The following is a 19,945-nucleotide window of genomic DNA, read 5'->3' as shown; positions in this document are numbered from 1 at the left end:
TGGGTCCAGGCGTTCTCTGGAGTTTGCTGATCACATGTGAGTTAAATGGGTTGACTACAGTAGGAGAATGTCCACAACATCCGCGTGTGGAGAGCCTTGAGCATGCAGGAGGCAGGACATTCACCCACGTACTCGCTGTGAATAAAACCTGGTTTATACTCCACGAAGCATGTCCGGCGCGAGGGTGCACCCAAGAGAAATTATCTCGGCTGGCTTGTTGGGCACGAGGTTGTGAAAAATTGAACTTTTGTTCAGAGGTGTATGTGTGTGTGTGTGTGTGTGTCCCATGAATAATGAAGGTGTCTCAGAGAGTCACTGAAAGTTTACAAGAGCCTGGAGGGTAACAAATGGACACAGACTTGGGTTTTTGTGACAAACATTCCACTCTGGAGTCTGCTATACATATCTCTGTTATACTATGGGATGGGAGTGAGGAGCAGTTGTAAACAATATGTGCACAGCAGACACAGTAGATTTCCATTGTAGGCTGATGGCGAGTTGCCCTCTTCTGTGCCATTTTTAGCATGGGACGGCTCTGGCTGGCCTTGTTGCCACCTTGCTGTACAGTGCCACGTGTGGGCTGCAGCTGGCTGGGGGCCTTTTCCAACTCCTGTGCTGCTGCTGCTGCTGCTGCTGCTGCTGCGTGGTGGGGCTCCCATGGGACTGGGGAATGGGTGGGGTCACGCCGCTGACTGAAGCACACTAGTGGTCTTAAGGAGCACTGCTGAGGGGAAGTCGTGTGCGTTTGAAGTAGGGACCTCAGAAGGCCTGTTTACTCAAGAGGAGGAGGGGGAGCTGGGCTACTGCACAAGAATGCCTGTGTGATGACGGGAGCAGCGGAGAGGAGGAATGTGCTCCACAATCCTAACACTGTAGGAGCCGAGCCACGGCTGTGGTGGCAGCCATTTCTCTGTATTTATTTTAGCTCCCTCTCCACTCAATCACTGGCCCTGTCTGCGGCTCGAGGCATACCTGGAAAAATGAAAAATGGCCTGTGCTTGTATTTATGGATTGTGATATTTAAGTATTTGCCAACCATGGACACTTTTCGTAAATAAATGAATAACTTGATGTTTTTAATCTTGATTTAATTTGAGATTAGGAATGATCTTCTTCAAGGTTCACCCTGTACAGTTTTAGTCTATATTCATAATTAGGAGGTTGTCAGCGGGGTCATAGTTGGCACTGACTGTGCTCTGCGAGGTTAAAGTTTAATCTTTATAGTCACTCAAGCAGGAACAACACTAGACTCCTGAATAATATGTCTTTATCAACTTCTGCACTGTGGGTTGGAGGTTGAAAGGTCATAAATAGATGCTTCTAATTATTTCCATGTGCTATTTCATATAGGATTAAAGGCCAGAGGAGGTTAATCTCAGAGTAGAGTGCTGGCATGAACCTGAGGTTTGTATAAAGGCACTGAAATGAGATTGGTTTTGACCCAGCCCACTGCCAAACCTCCTAACACGGCACGATGATGGCTTCAAGAAATGCCTGAGCTACTCTTGAGTGTATGTGACTTTTGTTTACCAAGCCTGGGTTTGTTTGTAAATGGACTGCGTGAACCCACGTGAACCCAATTTTCAGTTCAAGGCCAGCACTGTGTTGCTGACAGCCTGCAGAGGCTTATGGACGTTACTAAGGTAGATGACGTCCTTCGCCTCAAGTTTGCATTACATTTCGTGGCCAGAATGATGATCTTTCTGGTCACGACATGCTGAAGGAGCTGATAGAGACGGCACATGGGCAGCCTGTGCAATACTCAGCAGACACCACTGAGGGCAGCGTGTCACTAGGTGTTTGGTGCAATGTTGTCAGGATTTGAAAGTTCACATTATCTGTCAGATTGTTGGCAAATGCATGCATCACATTCACCTCATGTTCATTGACAACACGTGTCTATTCCGGGCAAATCGAAATGGACCTGTCAAGATGCAGACGCACGTCTTTGCTGAAAGCAACCTTAAGAATAAGGGATTTGCAGGTCTTTGAAGAGTTCAACGCCGGTGACAAGTTGCGCGTCAGTGGTGTTGCAACAACAGAGAAAGCCTCAGAAATCGAAATGTACTGCCCCAAAACATTGGAGTTTGTGATGAAGTCGGGGAGATTAAAATGAGACACATTTTAAAATGAAGAAAAAAAGAATATTGGATATTGTGCCGCTTAAGAAGACTGGGCCGTGAATCCACTAATCGGCTTTCTCTCCACACATAAACGGCATTATGGGGTCACTGAAATGCTAATTTGTGGAAACAGGTTTCAGAGTTTTTGTGTGTACAACCACAACACTACTTTGGGAAAAGGATGATGTCCCACTTCTCTGTTGCGCTGGCATTCGCTGTCGCTGTCTTTGTGGTGCTTGTTGTCTCCCCCTCTTGTTGTGTCTGTTTGGAGATTGTTTGGTCTGTTCACTTTTGTAATAACTTTCATTTTCTGTCCAGCCATGGTTCATTCCGTGTCTGGTTCTGTGATTATATACAATGTAATGTATACTTTACAGCTTTATTTCCAAAAAAAAAAAAACCTTTAGAGACGTTTTGGGGGCGTTTCATGTGGATAAAGACATTTCTTGAAATGATTCGTGTTTATAGAAAATGACAAAGAAATAGTTTTGCCAAAGTCCTGTTTCCATGTGGATAATAACACAAATAAGACCAAATTCAAACATAGTCACAGCCTTACTGTTGGCCCGCAGCTCAAACTAAATCAAAGACGACTTGCAGAGATTTTGAACGTGCATCGTCTCTTCTAACTGCTTTTACGACCAACCAAGGACCTTTATTAGGTCATTATAGTAGCAAATTTAATCTCTCGTGCCTTGTGCTGTGAAGCAGTAAAGTGGAAAGTAAGGGATATCTGTGGCCACTCAGATCTCAGATTAGGATTAGCAGCAGGACCCAAAGCAGGATTTTGCTCCAGCTTTTAAACAGTCCTCACAGAGTGTAAAGCTAAGCAGTATGAGGGGGATATTACTGCTTTCATCTGATAGGGCAGTGTCAGCTGTTTCATGGTCTGATTCAGTACAGTGAAGAGTGACCACATTCTGTCAACTCGGACGATTTACTTCATTTTCATATCAAGTGGAGATAGGCGCTTGCTTTGAAGTCAACTTTGATTTCAAAGGATATTCTATGAATGATAAAATAACAATGGATTTCTCTTGGTGGGAGTTAGCGTTATGGAACATTTTCCCCATGTTATGAGCTGCTTTTAAAGACCTCTTGCACACACAGGTGTAGCTTTAAGCTTTATTATTAGCAGCGACAACAGCATGTTGTAAGTTACTGACTTCAAGGCATGTGAACCACTGTGTGTTTGGAGCTGTGTTGCTCTGATTATGAGAAAAGAAAAAAAAAAATCCATTCAAATGTATATTTTAGTTCATGATGCTCTTTTCTTGTCTATTAAGTTGACATGAGTTCAGACTCAGCGCCCTTTTGCTTTGTTCTTGTTTGACTGTTGCTTTAGTCTGCCATCGTTCCGTTCATTAAACACATTATTACCTGCATGTGAGAGACAGTAGCTCAGTGGTAGCACGAATCGTAGGTGGTAATCAGTGGGAGGCCACATCTGTAAATATCTCAGTATAAAAACACATATAAATTAGCTAAGGTGATATCCAATAGCAAAATATTTGAAATGCACTACAGTACAAGGACAATTTCATGAGACCTTCATAAAATAAATTAGGTTTTTTTTAATTTGAATATACTTAATCTTATAGATGTATCTGTGGCTGTTTTCTGTATTTGCCTCATTGACAGTAAACAGCATAAGGCCAAACATCATGAGACAAATTAATTGTCAAAGAATACACTGTCATTATACTGTCATTACAGTAAATCACTTACTTTGCATATTAGCAGGGTTTCTTCCTTTGTAACAGAACAAATAAGTATTTTTAAAATTGTTTTTCAAGCGATGTGTTTAAGAAATGAACTCAATTACATCATAAAAACAAAGTAATTAAATAAATCTGGTGACTAGTCAACCTTGAAATCTTTGTGGCAAAGAAGGCACACTGGATTGTTATCTACCTCCACAAAAGCAAACCCTTGAAGGTGACATAGAGCGGAAGCTCCAATTAACGCTGCGTTTGTGTGTGTATCTGCGTCATTACCTCGTTTATGAAACCCTAAAGTTTCAGAACAAACAGTTCAGCCACTGCTGAGAAAATAGTGTTGTATTGTTTTCCTGGGCTCTGCGAAGCGGATCGGCACTTCCTTAATTTGATGTCGTCATCAGAAATCCTCACCACCGTAGCGCCTCCCGGTGCGGGCACTAGTCCGGGCACATCCGGTTGCGTACATTCAACCGCAGAAGAAGAAGAAGAACTAGTCTCGTTGTAGCTGCTGAGATGCAGAGCATCCACCGTGCCAGAGGGGGAGCTGTGTATCTGAGAGCTGGCCTATCTATTACGTCACTTCCAGGTACCTGGCCAATCACAGGACAGTAGGAAAGCTCTCGTTGGCTGGCCAATCACAGCAACTGTTTGGTCTGAAACAGCGCGGCTGACGAGAGCGTCAGTGAGGAGATATTTTGATCGGCTCGTTTGCAGCGATTAGGAGGTTTTTAATCATGAAAACAAGTTAATATATGTAAGTAGACCTCCATAACTAACATATATGTGTGATACAAGCATTCTATGTCACCTTTAAAGTAACCCTATGCACCTTGTAGCCAGTTTATTATTCATTTTGGTCGACAGCAATAAAAATCCAAACTTCTGCCTTTAACATCAGATAGCATAAGAAAGAGAAAAGATTGCACTGAAGAATAGGCTTCAGTTAATATTAATACAGTTAATCCACTAATTAATACGGATTGAAACCCTCTAACAGTCTCTGCATTCCTTAAATGTAAACTATGTGTGGCGTCTACTGTGTTACAAAAGCAATTTAAATGCAAATGGTGGAGACAGAAACTTCCGTGTGATGTGTGTATAAGAATGAGTGTGAGTTTATCATGGTTTTTCACTTTAATTCAAATCAGCTTTGAACAAAAGTCAAATAAAAACAATGAATTGCCCTTTTCCTGATCTCTCCACAGAACCACAGTTGGACGTACCTGGGACTCTCAACACTGTCGCCCGGCAGGTCAACCAAACCATACACCGCCGCCGCCGCCGCCGAGACGCCGGAGGAGAGGATTTCAACATTGAGATCCTGCTCGGCGTCGATGACTCGGTGGTGCGATTTCATGGCAAGGAGCATGTGCAGAACTACTTACTCACTCTGATGAATATAGTAAGTCACCGACACTTTTTCTTTTGTTAGGTAAAAGTCGTTGAATAATCATGTGGGGACATGAAGGACATGACTTTGTTGTTGCATGTATGATTGTCCCTGTTTACCTTTTACTGGTATGGACATGTTCATAGGCACAATAGGCAGTTTGACCTTGGGGAAAATACGTACTGTAGGTTTCAAATCCATACCACTATAGCCTTCGGCATTTTCTGCTTGTAGCTGTGGTTCTGTGACACATTTACTGTCTCATCATTTTTCATCAACCTTGTTCCCAGCATCAGCGGCTGATTTAAGCAAATAAGTTCATTACACTATACTCCTCCTGCCCTGCACCCTAAGGGACGCAGACAAGGTTAGCAACTTATTGGTGAACGGAGTGCCGCAAACAAGTCAGACATTTTCCCAGAAACTGTGATCATTTTTCGACCCAATGACCGGAAAAATCTATTTCTCCATAATGCTGTTGTGAAGAGGCAGCAGAAACTACTGAATTTGATTTGATATGATTTCATTTCATTTCATTTTTGTGTCATGCACTGAAGAACGCCAAAAGTTAGGTAGCAGCGGTCCATTAACAAATCATTACATCATTACATTGTAGCTCATTGAGAGGATGAGGAAGAAAGGATTATAACAATAATTAAGCTGGTAATTCAAAACAGATTATGTTTATAGCTCAGTTCCTAATAATAAAAAGAAATTGCCTGCTTTCCAAAGCCTGGCAAATTAAGTCTGCTATAATGAAACTTCATTCACTGTAGCACAACTCACATTTGTAATTGTCATCCAACTAAATCAAATCAGCACACATAGAGGACATTTTTTAGTAAAAGCAGGATTTCTTATATCCTTAACTTGGGCAGTAAAACAGAAAGTGAATTTTATTCTCATCCTCATCAGGTTCACACATTGGCAGTGTCCCTGTACGCAACTGTTCACACAAAGATATTTAAGTCACATAAAGTTCTACCTGATAACTGTTACGTTTGTAACTTTGGCTTGAACACACATCAACCAGCCACTCAAAAACATGTTGTCCCTAATCCCTTTAATATCACATGGTAATCTTTTATCTATGTTCCTTATGTCTGATGTTTGGAGGTTCCCAGCCCATATATACGCTAAATACTGAACAATTATACAAGAAAACAGCTATTAAACTTGCGTTTGATCATATTACTCTACATCTTTTAAGAATGGAGGCACTATGAAGCATTTAGTGGGACAAAGGCAGTACAGTGGAGGGATCCACTTCCCTGTAATCTGCCAAGACACTTACAGTTTGTAACTCACCATTATCGGACTCTTCATCTGTCAGCATTTCCAACAGCCTCACTGCTTTGGCCCATTGTTGTTTCCACTAATCTACTGAGTTTAGCCACTTGGAAATCTAATGCATGTTTGTACACATTATTAAGTTGTCTAAATGCCAATAGCCTCTACTTTCATCTGTTCAAAGACAAAGGAGTGCACTTTAATCACCAGCCTCATTCGGTCTTCTGTGTACAGCCGTTGGGCTGCAGTGGAGGTCATTTCATCAGAACAGTTCTTCTGGGAGTTCCATTGGCAGTGTTCACTTCAGGGGGGCATAGATATCGCTGAAAAGCCTCATCACACTGGCTGAAGACATTCACCAGTGTGAGCTGGCTGCAGTCCAAGGTGCTCCTCTAATGAAACGTCGACATGCAGATGGAGCCGATGGTCTCTTTAGAGAGCGGCTTCTGCTGTTCTCCAGCACCACGTCTGCTGATGATCACGGCTCCCCCGAGGGACTGGAAATGGGTCGATGACATTGTATCTACTGATTTAAAAAAAATAATTTTTTGTATTCCGGATGAATATTTGCACATTTTCTGTGACTTTCGAAAACCTTCTCAACTAACACTGCAAGAGATTATCAAGAGATTATCCTTTGCAATGCAGAAACATTTATGAGGATGTGGTAAAGCACAGAATTGTCTCTGTTTATTAATCGTGACAGTGCACTGTTTTATTTATTGTTGGTTTGAATTTAGAACCCTTACAAACTTTATCCTCCACTTGAGGGTCACGAGGGCACTGTGCCGATGTCAGCTGACAGGTCGCCGGTCCATCACAGGGCCACATTATAGAGACAAACAACCATCCACTCTCACACTCACACCTAGGAGTGTCCAATTTGCTTAATCCCCAAATCTGCATGTTTTTGGATTGTGGGAGGAAACTGGAGAACCCAAACTAAACTTTACAAACCCATTATAGGTAACATAATCCTCTTATAGTCTGAGTTTTGTGTTGAGATGAATTAAAAACTGAAATAAATTAGATAAATGGAATGCTCTCAAAGGAAAAACATTGTTATCCATGCTCGTTTGTCACCTCTGTTAAGATGAGGTGCTGTCGATGAAGGCCTCCAGATTTAAATGCTGACAGGATGTTGGCAGTTTGTCTCTGGTAGACATTGGTAGCTAATTTGTGTCTGTCAGTCATGTGTTTAATTTGTTTTGACTCTAGGTAAGGGAACTTAAAATAACTTACACTAAAATACTCCAATGCGCCCTGGTGGCCGTGATGTTGAATTGCAATGTCTACAGTCTGCAGCAACAGGCTGTTCGCCGGAAATAGACACAAATGATTAATCTGTCCTTGTGGTTTTTATCTATCTGTGTCACTCATTCTCTGTCAGTGGTTATGATGGCTGGTAACAATGATATTATGGGGGATATTGAAGCTGTTTTCCAGTTGATGTGTCTCCTCTCCTCTGCCCTTCCTACCCTTACTCCCCTCATGTCTTTTCATGTTTGTTTTTTGTCCAAATACATTGATTTTTTTCCTCTCCTCTTCTTGTCATTTCTTGTTTACCCATCTATCCTTTCACCCTCCCGTCTTGTCTCTTATGTGGAGCATCCAGTGAGGGGGAGAAAAAAAACCCATGTACAACATGTGATGTGAAGGAACATGTTCCTGAGATCAAAATAGAGAATGAAGTGAAGCGTAGAGAGCATGATCCTCTGTCCTTCTTCTCTCATTCATCTTCTCCTCCTGCCTGCAAGTATTGCTGGTAAACAGAGATGTGGCCAGTTTTCTTCACACAGACAAGTTTATCGTTTAACAGATTAGTGGCAAATTAATTATTAGTTAAATACAGACAGATATCTCCCTGTCCCCCAATGTGGAAGTTTAAAGGAGTACTTCACTGATTTGCATTTAGCTTTGTATTACTAGAATAGGGGTAGTATTTTTGAATAATTGTGCTTCCCAACTTCAGTTTCCACTGAGTCGAGAAATATCTTCATTCTTTTTTTTTGTCACTTGGTCCGAGCCTTGGTTCGAGGCTTGAAACTGCGACGCTAATTCCGCACTTTTTAGGCCCACACGCAGGACCTCGTTCCCAGAATGTTAACAGTGTCCGCCATCTTTGCTAACAGTTATGCTAACAGGACCTCGTGGGTGTCACTGGTGGTCAAGAAAAGAATGAAGATATTTCTCAACTCAGGGGAAACTGAGGTTTGGAAGCAAAATGTTTCAAAAATACTACCCCTACTCTAGTAATCCAAAGCTAAATGCAAATCGGTGAAGTATTCCTTTGACATGTGAGCTCTGGTCATGTTAAACATGATGAAAGATAAGATAAGGTTGTCCTTTATCAGTTGTCAGTCCCACACTGGGGAGATTTCCAGTGGTACAGCACCAAAGACGGTCAAAAGTAAAGGAAATAAATAATAAGTGTAGCGGCGTTGTACTCTATCATTGTGTTGTGTAGTTTAACAGACGAAGTAAACCTTCGAGTTGGCAGTCTTGCCTTTTATTTCGAACAATATGCACACAGAGCGTATACCTGACAGAGGGATAAATCATACAGTCAATCCCCGGTTCCTCTCACACACACACATACATGTCTGTAAATGTAAAATGAAAAGAAGGTGCAAGTAAGCTAACAACGTGTCATTTTGTAAACAAAAATAAAAGAAAACACCGTTAACTATTTATGAAAAAGGACGTGCTCGACCGTTCGGGAGCTATATGCCACATATGTCAGAGTCAAGGCCCACGGGCCAGATCCGGCCCGTGAATGAGTAATCTCTGGCCCGCGAGATGATATTGAATTACTATTAAAACCGGCCCGCATTATTATGTGCCCGCAGCACCATAATACTACAAATCCCAAGATGCACTGCGAGTGCATTGCCGCGTACCGAGTGCCCGCAAGCGAGCGCGATCCCGCGTCTTCTCTTCATGAGCAGCAGCACAGTTACAGTGGAGGACTAAACATCGCCGGCAATTTTCATTTACCTCTCCCCCAAAATGGCAAAAAGAAAGGTAGACGCTGAACACAGGGTGTTTCAAGACAGGTGGGAGGCAGAATGCATGTTTACCGAAGTAAAAGGAAAGCCTGTGTGTCTTGTGTGTGGAGACAGCGTGTCTGTTATGAAAGAATATAACTTAAGAAGGCACTATGAAACAACGAAACACACAGACGCACAGAAAGACAAATACAAGAATATGAACACAGAACAAAGGCTACAGAAGGTAGAAGAGTTAAAAAGAAATCTTTGAGCTTTGAAGGAAAATTACATTTTGCTGTTTACCTGTTAAAAAGAAAAAACGTTTTCAATTTGTTACTGAAAGAGCCTTGAGAAAATATTGCAACTGATTTTATTTATGTTTTGCTTAATTTAATTTAATGATTAATGTTAAGTGCAATATAGGCTGTGTTATTGGTTGGTATTGGTTCAATATGTGCAATAATATAATATATTATATATGTATATATATATATATATATATATATATGTAATATAATAATTGCGAGTTTTAATAAACATTGAACCAGCTCGGCCCTCCACTTGTACCATTTTTTTTATTTTGGCCCCCCGTGTATTTGACGTTGACATGACTGCTATTACAACTTAAACCACCCCTTAATATTAAAATTAACGGAATTAATATGAAACAATGGCAGAGCTCATAGTTCATGCACCTATACCAGGGAGACAGCGAGGTCCGACTGCTGTTACCCCCCCGGGGTGCACTACCCTAATCCACAGGGGTGCTGCATTTAATTACCATAGGACAAATAAGTTTCCGTGTTGAAAGATGACTTTTCTCTTTTCATGGCAAGTGGAATCACACTACTTCTTAACTCCATTACATAAGCGTGCATTTTAATAAAATAGTAAGGTAATAAAAAAGAGAATATTATGTGCAGTATAGACGGTGAGTTTCCAGAATTTATACAGCATGAGTTTATTATTATTTATTACACTGGTGGTGTTACACACTACTGATTCAACATTGGGTGATTTTTCATGTGGTCTGCTGAGTACAGGGCTTGTCGTACAGTCTAACAGCAGCAGGGAGGAACTACCTGCGATAGCGCTCTTTCAGGAAGTCTCAGTCTGTCACTGAAGGAGCAGCTCAGCACTCTGATGGTGTTCTGCAGGGGATGGGACAGGTTTTCGAGTCAGAGGAGATAACTTGGCTATCAGTCACCAGGGGGGGGGTCTGTCCAGCCCTCTGGCTGATGCAACCACAGAGTCATAGACGGTTTTGAAGAGCGCCACCTGCACTCCAAAGACCTCAGTCCCCAAGACATAGAGTCTGCGCCGTCCCTTCCTGTAGAGAGGTGATGCTCGTGACGTAATTTATTACATTTTAATAAACTGCATCACGAGCATCACTTGAACTTACGTCCCTTTTTTATGACCGAGCATAGTTTTTGGTTCAGCAAGAGCAGTGGTTCTCAACATTTTTCTGTTGGGCCTCCCTTTGTAGGAAGAAATGACCTGGGCTGTTGTTGTTAGGTTCTGGAACATGACACATTATTCTTTTTGCCCCTTTTAGAAACATCTCCATTATCCAAACCTTGTCACCAGTGTAGAGTGTGTTGTGGTACTTCACTAAAATGAGTCTGGGTTTACCGCAAGACCAAAAGTTCCACCTGCTAAACTTTAGTTACAACATCACTATTATTTTGTCCTGCTCCGGCATTACATTAGCTCCTCTGCTAGAGTGGATATGAATTTAAAATATAGTCCCTTATTTCACTGACACATCCTCCATCAAAGTGTATGGGCACAGGCTTTATACTTATCACCATTGTCAGACTCCATAGCTATATTTTATCGTTTGTTTTGATCAAATCTGCAATATGAGCCACCACTGCAGCAACTACCCTCTGTGTTTTCTCTGTCTCTTTCTCCTGATAAAAATGGATCAGTCCCTTGTACATTCAGCCATGCTCTGATTTTAGTCAAATCCATGCCTTTATTTAAATTCTAAGCATATTATTTTGACACAGTTTATGAGTAAATAATTTTTGACACAGGTTTTGTGGGATGGGTATTTGTGCCTTGTAGCTTTCAGTCTTTTGATATAGCTGTTATTAAGAATATTTCCTTTTAAACACAAACATGCTTCAACCGTGTACCAGACATTTGTGGCTAGCACTCATTCACATCCACATCTCCTCTTTACAACATGTTGTCTGTGTTTACTAAAGCAGATCATGTTTTACTTTTACTCATATCCTATCTAATGATTTTGCCCTGAGCTGAACCAGCTCCTGTACTGAATATCATATCTGCTCATCCATCGAAAAAAAGGTTGTTGCAGCTGCAGTTTGGTGTGCAGATACTGTAGAAGCTATTAGTCGTGCTTCCAGTCCAGTCGCCAGAAAAGCTTAAAAGAAAAGGTGGGTGTGCCCTATGCAAGTTTGCTGTCTTTAAGAAATGACACCTCAGAACCATATTAGTGTATCAGCAGGCAACGTATTAGAGCTGGTGAAGAGTATTTTTTTTCGTTTGGTCAAGATGACAATTGTAATGTAGTGCTTAAACAAATGTATTAGACCACCACTCAAAGCCACAGCTCCCCTAAATTAACAGCATTTGTAATTATCAAGTTCTTTAACCAAAATGAATTTTCAAATTTACTGTTTGACACCAAAAAAAACTGAAAAATTGTGAAGCACATTGTTATTTACTTGCATTCCTGAACAGAAAGATTCATTTTAGCTGTTGAATGTTGAGCTTGATTCATTTCTGACTTCTCCGAGAAGCCCAGTGAGTCAAATTTGGGTATAAAAGGTGAATTCAGTTAATTGTTAATTACCCAATAAATAACAAGTAAATAGCAAGTTTTTTGAAAGAATTCTAATTGTTTTTTCTCGTATTTATGAATTTCTCCAAAACAAAACTAAACTGAATCCAATTCAGGAAAAATAAATTAAACCACCCACACACCAGTGATGTGATATCTACAGAATCTGGCTTCACACTGCTTCATTAGTGACTGTTCCTAATGAGACATAAAGAAATGCATTTTATGGACCTCTGTTGGAGACATGTAGGTATTACAACAAGTTATATGTAAATATTATGTAAACTGAAATACCAGTACTACAAGTTTCCAACTTGTCTTATATTTCCAATATAGGTTAGTGTTACATATACTAGATCTATAAAACTGTATCACAACTGTATTCTATTAGATCACATTATCATGATGCAGAAAATGTAGGCTATGTTGCGAACATTACAAAATGGCCTACATTCATTCACCATAAGACGGTGAAGTGGTTAAATTCCAGTTTGGCGGGATAAGTTGTTGAGCTAGGAGATCAGTAAGTGCAAGAGTTTGGCTTTGCAGAGGCCTTAATTTGGGATTTGCTAGAATTAAGCTTAATGGGTTAAATGGATATTAAAAAGTCTGTGAAGCATTTGAAAATGTGGCTCCCAGCAAACCCAACAATTTGCTAATTTACAGAATCAGTGAGTCTCATGTGCATGTTTACTGCTTAGATTAGATGGATGAGCAATGAATTCTTCTTTAGATTCAGATTGTATATATCTAGCACTTTTCATACAAATAGAAATTGTAGCATGTGATGCTTTTCTTGATTAAATCATAATCTGATTGTAATAATTAATAATTAATTATTGGTGATTCATTTAGAATGTTAAGGAACATTTAGGGAAGTTCTGGGGAACAATTTTGGGGCACCACCCCTGAGGGGTTTGCCTTTAAATGAGTCTGCTTTTTTTTTTTTATTGAGTTTACAGACAATTCAATAAAACAAGGTTAGAGAGTAAATTCACACAGCGTCTTTTTCAACAAACACTTGTCACCATTTACGTGCGCAAATGATCCAGAGACTTTCTCACATTTTCAGTACGAGGCAGTGATTGTCTCAAATCCCACAGACGGGCGCAGGTGGGGGTCAGTCAGTCTGCAGCTTTGAAGATCTGGAAGAATAAGTCTCTGCACGTGATCGTCGGCTCACTGTAGGCTCTAGTGGAGCAGACGCACGGCAGCAAATGTGCTCAGTAAAGCAGTTTTAAAGACAGGCAGTGCCGCTAGCAGGCAATTCAACAAAGGAAACAGCACTCGTAGTAAAAGAAACGCGTGGGTACAACATGTTCAAACACAAGTAATACAACCGTATGCAATGCTGACAAAACTGTCCCTCGTCCCCACTTCAGGCACTCAGACCACATCTCCTTATTCCTGTATCCAGCCTACAGGCAGTGACTTAAACATGATGCCCCGCTTAACAAGACCATTTTGGGATTCTTATCTGGAACTGAGCTCATACTACACGATTATTTTGCTGGCACTCACAGGGGAATGTTTCAGGCTGCATCCACGTACTGTATGAGGGCTCTGGAACAGACACAGAGGAGTATGCAGCATGTGTCTACATCAGTACCGACACAGAAACCCAGGATAGATCAAGAGCTACAACACCTGCTGCATATTCGCTTCAGTGCCTGCAGACTCAGGAAGACTGTCAAACAGGTCAAGAGACAGTACAGACAGAGGCTTCACGATTTCCACTCAGTAGCTGACTCCTGGACAATGGGGCTGACTTCAGCAGCCAAAAAAAATGCCACTCACAAATAATAACACCTCCTTACCGGTAGAGTTGTTCCGATTCCAATACCAGTATCGGAAATGCCTCCGATACTGCCGAAAATGTGGGCATCGGTATCAGCGAGTACTGGAGTCCATGCACCGATCCGATACCACGTAATTTATTAGAGCTCCGTTAGCTCTGACACGGTTCTTCTTCGCTGCTCTTGAAACAGTTGCGCTGTGCTGTTTTAGAGGTGTGAAGAAGAACTGATCACCCGACACCTGTAGACAAGGAGCTAACGTCATCATGTCGGCGGTTTGGCAGTATTTACCAGTTAGCTCTGTTAGCGTTGTTAGCTGCATTAGCTCCGCGCCTACAGTCGAACTGGAGTGGTCCGTTTATTAAACGAAAAGAGCAGCGCTACAACTAACCAGCGTACCTGTGTCCTGCGTATGTATGCCTCTGTTTTTAAAGTTTAGCGTTACTTTAGAGACTCATTTTAACAATCTGGAGTCATGTAAAAATGATGTCACGCGCGTCCTTTCCCGGTCAGTCGTCATGGAAACATGAAGCTCTGCCAGTGCTGCGGTGTTTGGACCAGAGTCAAAACAAACGTACAAGCTGAAAAACGAAATAACATATCACTGGTAAAAATAAATGGTGTCCATTTGCTGTATTCGTTCATGTTTTACAGAGGGTTTAACCTGAGCCAAACCTTACCACCAATGATAATCATATCACAGTCATGCAGGCGTAGTATGATATTTTTTTTTTATAACACACTGGTATCGGTATCGGTACTCTGTATCGGCCGATACCCACAGCACAAGTATCGGGAGGGAAAAAATGGTATCGGAACATCTCTACAACCTTGACACACCGTACGCTCACTTTAAGCAACCAAAAAGCCCACAGACCCCTCCTACCTACACACATGGATCATATGACCACCCATTGCATCATCATGGACGTATGCAAAACATTTTTCTGAGGAAAACCAGGTCTCAAGGACATGTCCTCAAGGTGTCAGCTGCAGAAGTTGCTGATGTCTTATAATTAACCATATTTAACCTGTCTCTCTCTCAAGCCACAGTAGTTGTTTCAAAACTACCTCCATCACTCCAGTACCCAAGAAAAACCCAGTATCCTACTGGGATCATACTAGGAGCCATTAAAACCACTAAAAGCCACTAACTGGATAGGCGATAGTGATAGACCTGAGGAGGGAAAAGGAGTCGACATCCCCATTTATCACTTTACATTAGTGAGTCCACAGTAGAAGTACACGTTCCTCAGTGTCCACATCAGTGAGGACTTCGCATTGACACACCATGTACCCCAGCTGATCATGAAAGCTCAAAAGAGAACATTCTGTGCAGAATGACCTTTCTTTACAAAGAATATCCACAACAATCCTCACAAGCACCACTGTGGTATGGCAACAGCACACAGGCAGAGCATAGATGTGTGCAGAGAGTTATTAAAACTGCACAACACATTCATCTCTTATTCATATTCTTATTTTTGAGTCATTTCCTTTTTACACTATAGGTGATCCGGTAGTGGCACAGGGCAAGAAACATGTTATCTTTTGCACCTGACCATCACGTCTTTGAATCATACAGTACAGTAAAAATGGAAGTAAAACCTCACTGTACATATTTGAAGTTAAGTGCAGTTGCTGTAGTGCTCACTGCCTCGTTTTGACCAGACTGTGAGTGAGGAGATCAGCGTTCGTGGTAGAAAGACGTGGCTTTGTTTTAGCTCAGCCTGAAGCAGTGGCTCACGGCTCTGCCGGCAGGTGCAAGCTCAGGGTCAGCAGCATTTTTTTTCTTTCTTTCCTGAAACGAGACATGAGCAGCTTGGTTTGTGCTCAGGCTGATTGTAGCCTCGGAGCAGCGGGCTCATCTCGCTGTTTTGTTCTGTTTCACTCACTTCAGTGCAGTGGTAACAACAGACACTTCATTAGATGAAAGCATTGCTCTCAGGACTTATGCTGCCGGAATATTTTCCAAACTCAGGGAGGAATCACAGGTCCAAAAAGACCTGCTGTGATGCTGCCTGTTGCTTCAGTCCCGATACCCTTGGCTGCTAATGAGATCCTGAGAGAGACCTGGACCCGGATGTTGATCTCGTCAGTGATTCAATTGGTACATTCTTTATGGTCAGTTAGCAAGTGCTAAAACGGCCGCTCTAAAGAAGGAGTGATATTAACCACACGTGTCATACTGAGCCCTTTAAAGGTCAGTCAATAAAGGGGCATGTTGCCATTGTTTTAATATAATGTAATCTAACATGATTTAATAATGCCAATAACCCTCTGTAAAGCATCCAGGCTGAGAAGCAGCTGCAGTGGGAGGCTCATCCAATAGTGCAAGAGGTCTTTTGTCTCTGCAGATGTCAGCCAAAGACAGACATTCTTGGCACTCCCCCCCTCCATTGATCTACTTATTTATTTGTACATGCTTTTTGTTGAGACTTTAGGGTTGCCGATCAGTGACTTTAATTATGAGTGTATGTTTTTGTGTAAATTGTGGATGTGAGCTACTGGATACTGTCTGTCCGTCTGTCTGATATGATATGATATGATATCTGAAATGTGATGGTGTATTTTGGGAATCTTTCTTTTGAATAGTACAATGAGATCAATACTGATTTTGGAAAAGGAAATAGAATAAAAATAAAAATGAGGGCACACAAATACGGTGTAATAATCATCCTACGGCATATATGGGGACATGGCATCATTTGAACAGCACATCCATCAGTGTTTTTAATATGTCCCCGATATCTGTTTACAGTGAGCAACACGGATCGCCGGAGGGGAAATTTGATCCCCCTGACTGATTAGAAAATGCAGCTCTGATCAAAAATTCATGACAAGTCAAATCACAATGCCTGTCCAAAAATGTGCAATTAGATGTTTTCCCCAAATTGTTCAGCCCTTACTTGGACGACCTTCACAGTTATCCTCCATCACATTTGGCAGCTGCTCATTTCCTCTCAATAAATGTACTATTGAACTAGTCCCATGATGCAAATTCAACCTTGGTGTTTATGCCGTCACAAATACCCTCGTTTTCCTTGGATTCTTGCATAGTGGTCATGGCTATGAGGAAAAAAAGATGATTATAGAACAGTCCTCCATCCGTCCTGTATTCACTAGCTCTCAGAATACCACAAAATAGTGATTGCACAGGACTGTGATTACAGTCATTCACGCAAAGACTTGAGAAATGGTTTGTTGCTCGCACCCTCCTTTCCTGATGAGTGGAAACCAAAGATAGGAGTGCAAATCACTGATTGAAAATGGTGTTTGTGTGAGGTATTGAAAGAGCTGTGATTGATAACATCTCCCTCCTCTTCTCAGGTGAATGAAATTTACCACGACGAGTCACTGGGAGTACACATCAATGTGGTCCTGGTGAGGATGATCATGCTGGGTTATGCCAAGGTGAGCTTTTATCTGCCTTGTTTTGCAGCAAAAGTGCAAACTCAGGAAAGAGTTCACACCCTTTACTGCAATGTGTTGGTGTGTGCAAGTAAATGCTTCTCTGCACGGTTCCAGGTTTGATCATATCACAGTGAAGTCAACTGGCTTCCTAATGCCAAGCCAGCCCTCAGAGTAGCAGCAACTACTAGTGCTTATGTTCATTATTGGTTATGTTTAAAATTGGACACTCTAAATTGATCGTGAGTGTGAGAGTGGATGGTTGTTTGTCTCCATGTGGCCCTGTGCTGGATTGGCGATATGTCCAGGGTGTACGCCGCCTTTCGCCCCCACGACCCTTGCATGGAGGATAAAGCGCTAGAAGATGGATGGATGGATGGTTATGTTTAATTAATAACAATTGTAAAAGTACATAAGAACTTCAATAAGAAAAACTACAACAGTATTTAGTCGAACTGGTTAGCCAAGTAAAGAACAGACACCCTCTGAAGTCTCTGTGGACGAGTTGAGATGCAGCAAGTATAACCCCGGCAGCTTTTATCTATTGTCCTCAGAAGTTTCAGTTACCAGAATTCAGTATGAACTGAATCACAATTTTATTCTCTCTTGTTTCCTGTCTGCAGCACATAACACATAATGTGCCACAGATGTGGTTCATCCATCCTCACAGAACATGCTAGAAACACATCAAAAGCCATTAATAATGGATCAGAGATGCTAACTAGGGAAGAAAATATATGCAGATTGCAGGGGTCAGCCACTCTCGCTTTCTGTGTCACATGCTGTAGAAATGCACTCTTACATGGCGTATAATATGCAAACTATAAATGACATAATTGTGATGTATTCTTGGCAGGAATTTTGCTTTTGAGTGTCAGAGCGGAAAATCATTTAGGCTCCCTGCAGGTCACATGTCCAATCTATGCAGTTTTAGACTTCTGACAGAATACTAATGTGTGCATCTCTCTCTCTCTCTCTCACTCTCTCTTTCTCCGGCCTGTCAGTCCATCAGCCTCATTGAAAGAGGCAACCCGTCACGGAGCCTGGAGAACGTGTGCCGCTGGGCGTTTGTGCAACAAAAAGGCGACCCTGATCACGCTGAACACCATGACCATGCAATCTTCCTCACTCGCCAAGGTTTCGGCCCCACAGGAATGCAGGGTAAGGACGCACAGGCGTGGTCCAAATGAGGTTCCCTGACGAGTATGACTAATCTCAAGATCGTTATACAAGGTCATCAAACACAGCAGTCGAAACTAAAGTTTTTTTCAGGAAAGTTTCAGACTAGGCTTGAGCATATTTTCAAAGGTTTTATGAAGTCATTTAAATATTACTAACAATTTGTGAAAATGTTGTCTTAAAAAAGAAATTCCGTTGTTTGCACCGGTGTCTGGAATAAACAAAAAGATGTGGTGCCATGCAGAAAATGCGTCAAAAAGCTAGAAGATGAAAACGTCATTATTTTAGAACTCGCTCTCTCTCTTGCCTAAAATGGGTGTCCCTAGTTCAGACACGACTGTCACCTGTGAATTCTGTTCGGATTCACCTTGGCACGCACTTCATATGCAGCTCCAAAAAAATTGCATTGCCCCAGTTGCTCAAAGTGGAGCCACAGAGCCTTTGTTTGATTCCAAAAAAAACATCAACTCTTGACGAAGAGCATTGAAGTGAAACTGCGTTTCTCTCACCTCAGTTGTGAAGCACAAACGTTGCTTCTGCTCGTTCAAGGATAACACTCCAAAACCCCGAAACTTCTCTTCTATTCTGTTCAAACCTGGATATGCTGGAATCACATTGGGCTTTTTTTTTCTCCACAGCAGCTTTCTTTTATTATCATCCAATAATGAATGTGTCACAAAAACATCCAACCCAAATGCTTTCCTAATGCGTGGGCACATGGAGCATGCTATCAGTATGTCATCTTCTATTTAACTATCATGTGAATACTGACTTATCATGGCACAGCGTGTGGTGGTCCTGCTGTCGATCCATCACAGATACTTTACTACACTGAACAACGCGGATCAGTGAGTGCCGCCATGCTGGTGAGTCACCGTGAGTCACCGCCTGCTTACCTTGACAGAATGTTGAGCACTCCACCTCCATCTCCCCAAGAAAGATTGGATTGGAGATACCAAAAGATATGAAATAATGGAAGCAAAGGGCAGTGGCTTTTTCAGAAAAAATACTATAAACTCACAGTGTGTTGTTACGGCCGAGATTAACGGGATAAAATAATTTAAATCAGTAAAACGAGAGGAGAGACCACCACCCTCGTGCAGCAAACACCGGGTAAAAGGAGGTGGAGCACAAATATCAGTTGAATATCCAACTTGAAACCCTCCATCCCTCCCATTTTCTACCCTTTATCCTCCACATGAGGTGTCGCGGGGGTGCTGCTGTGCCAAT

General features: G+C 41.7%; 1 protein-coding gene across 3 annotated transcripts in view; it reads left to right on the top strand.

Moving 5' to 3' along the window:
- adamts3 (ADAM metallopeptidase with thrombospondin type 1 motif, 3) overlaps positions 1-19,945 on the top strand; it is a 129,465-nt gene that overhangs the window by 52,076 nt on the left and 57,444 nt on the right. For all 3 annotated transcript variants that reach the window (XM_058636804.1, XM_058636803.1, XM_058636802.1), the window contains exons 5-7: positions 5,050-5,246; positions 17,456-17,539; positions 18,541-18,697. In XM_058636804.1, the coding sequence (XP_058492787.1) occupies positions 5,050-5,246; positions 17,456-17,539; positions 18,541-18,697 (438 nt within the window). The remainder of the gene's footprint in view (positions 1-5,049; positions 5,247-17,455; positions 17,540-18,540; positions 18,698-19,945) is intronic.

This window comes from Solea solea, chromosome 8 (assembly GCF_958295425.1).
Source record: "Solea solea chromosome 8, fSolSol10.1, whole genome shotgun sequence".
Lineage (NCBI taxonomy): Eukaryota > Metazoa > Chordata > Actinopteri > Pleuronectiformes > Soleidae > Solea > Solea solea.
This window is presented reverse-complemented; position numbering and strand designations above follow the sequence as displayed.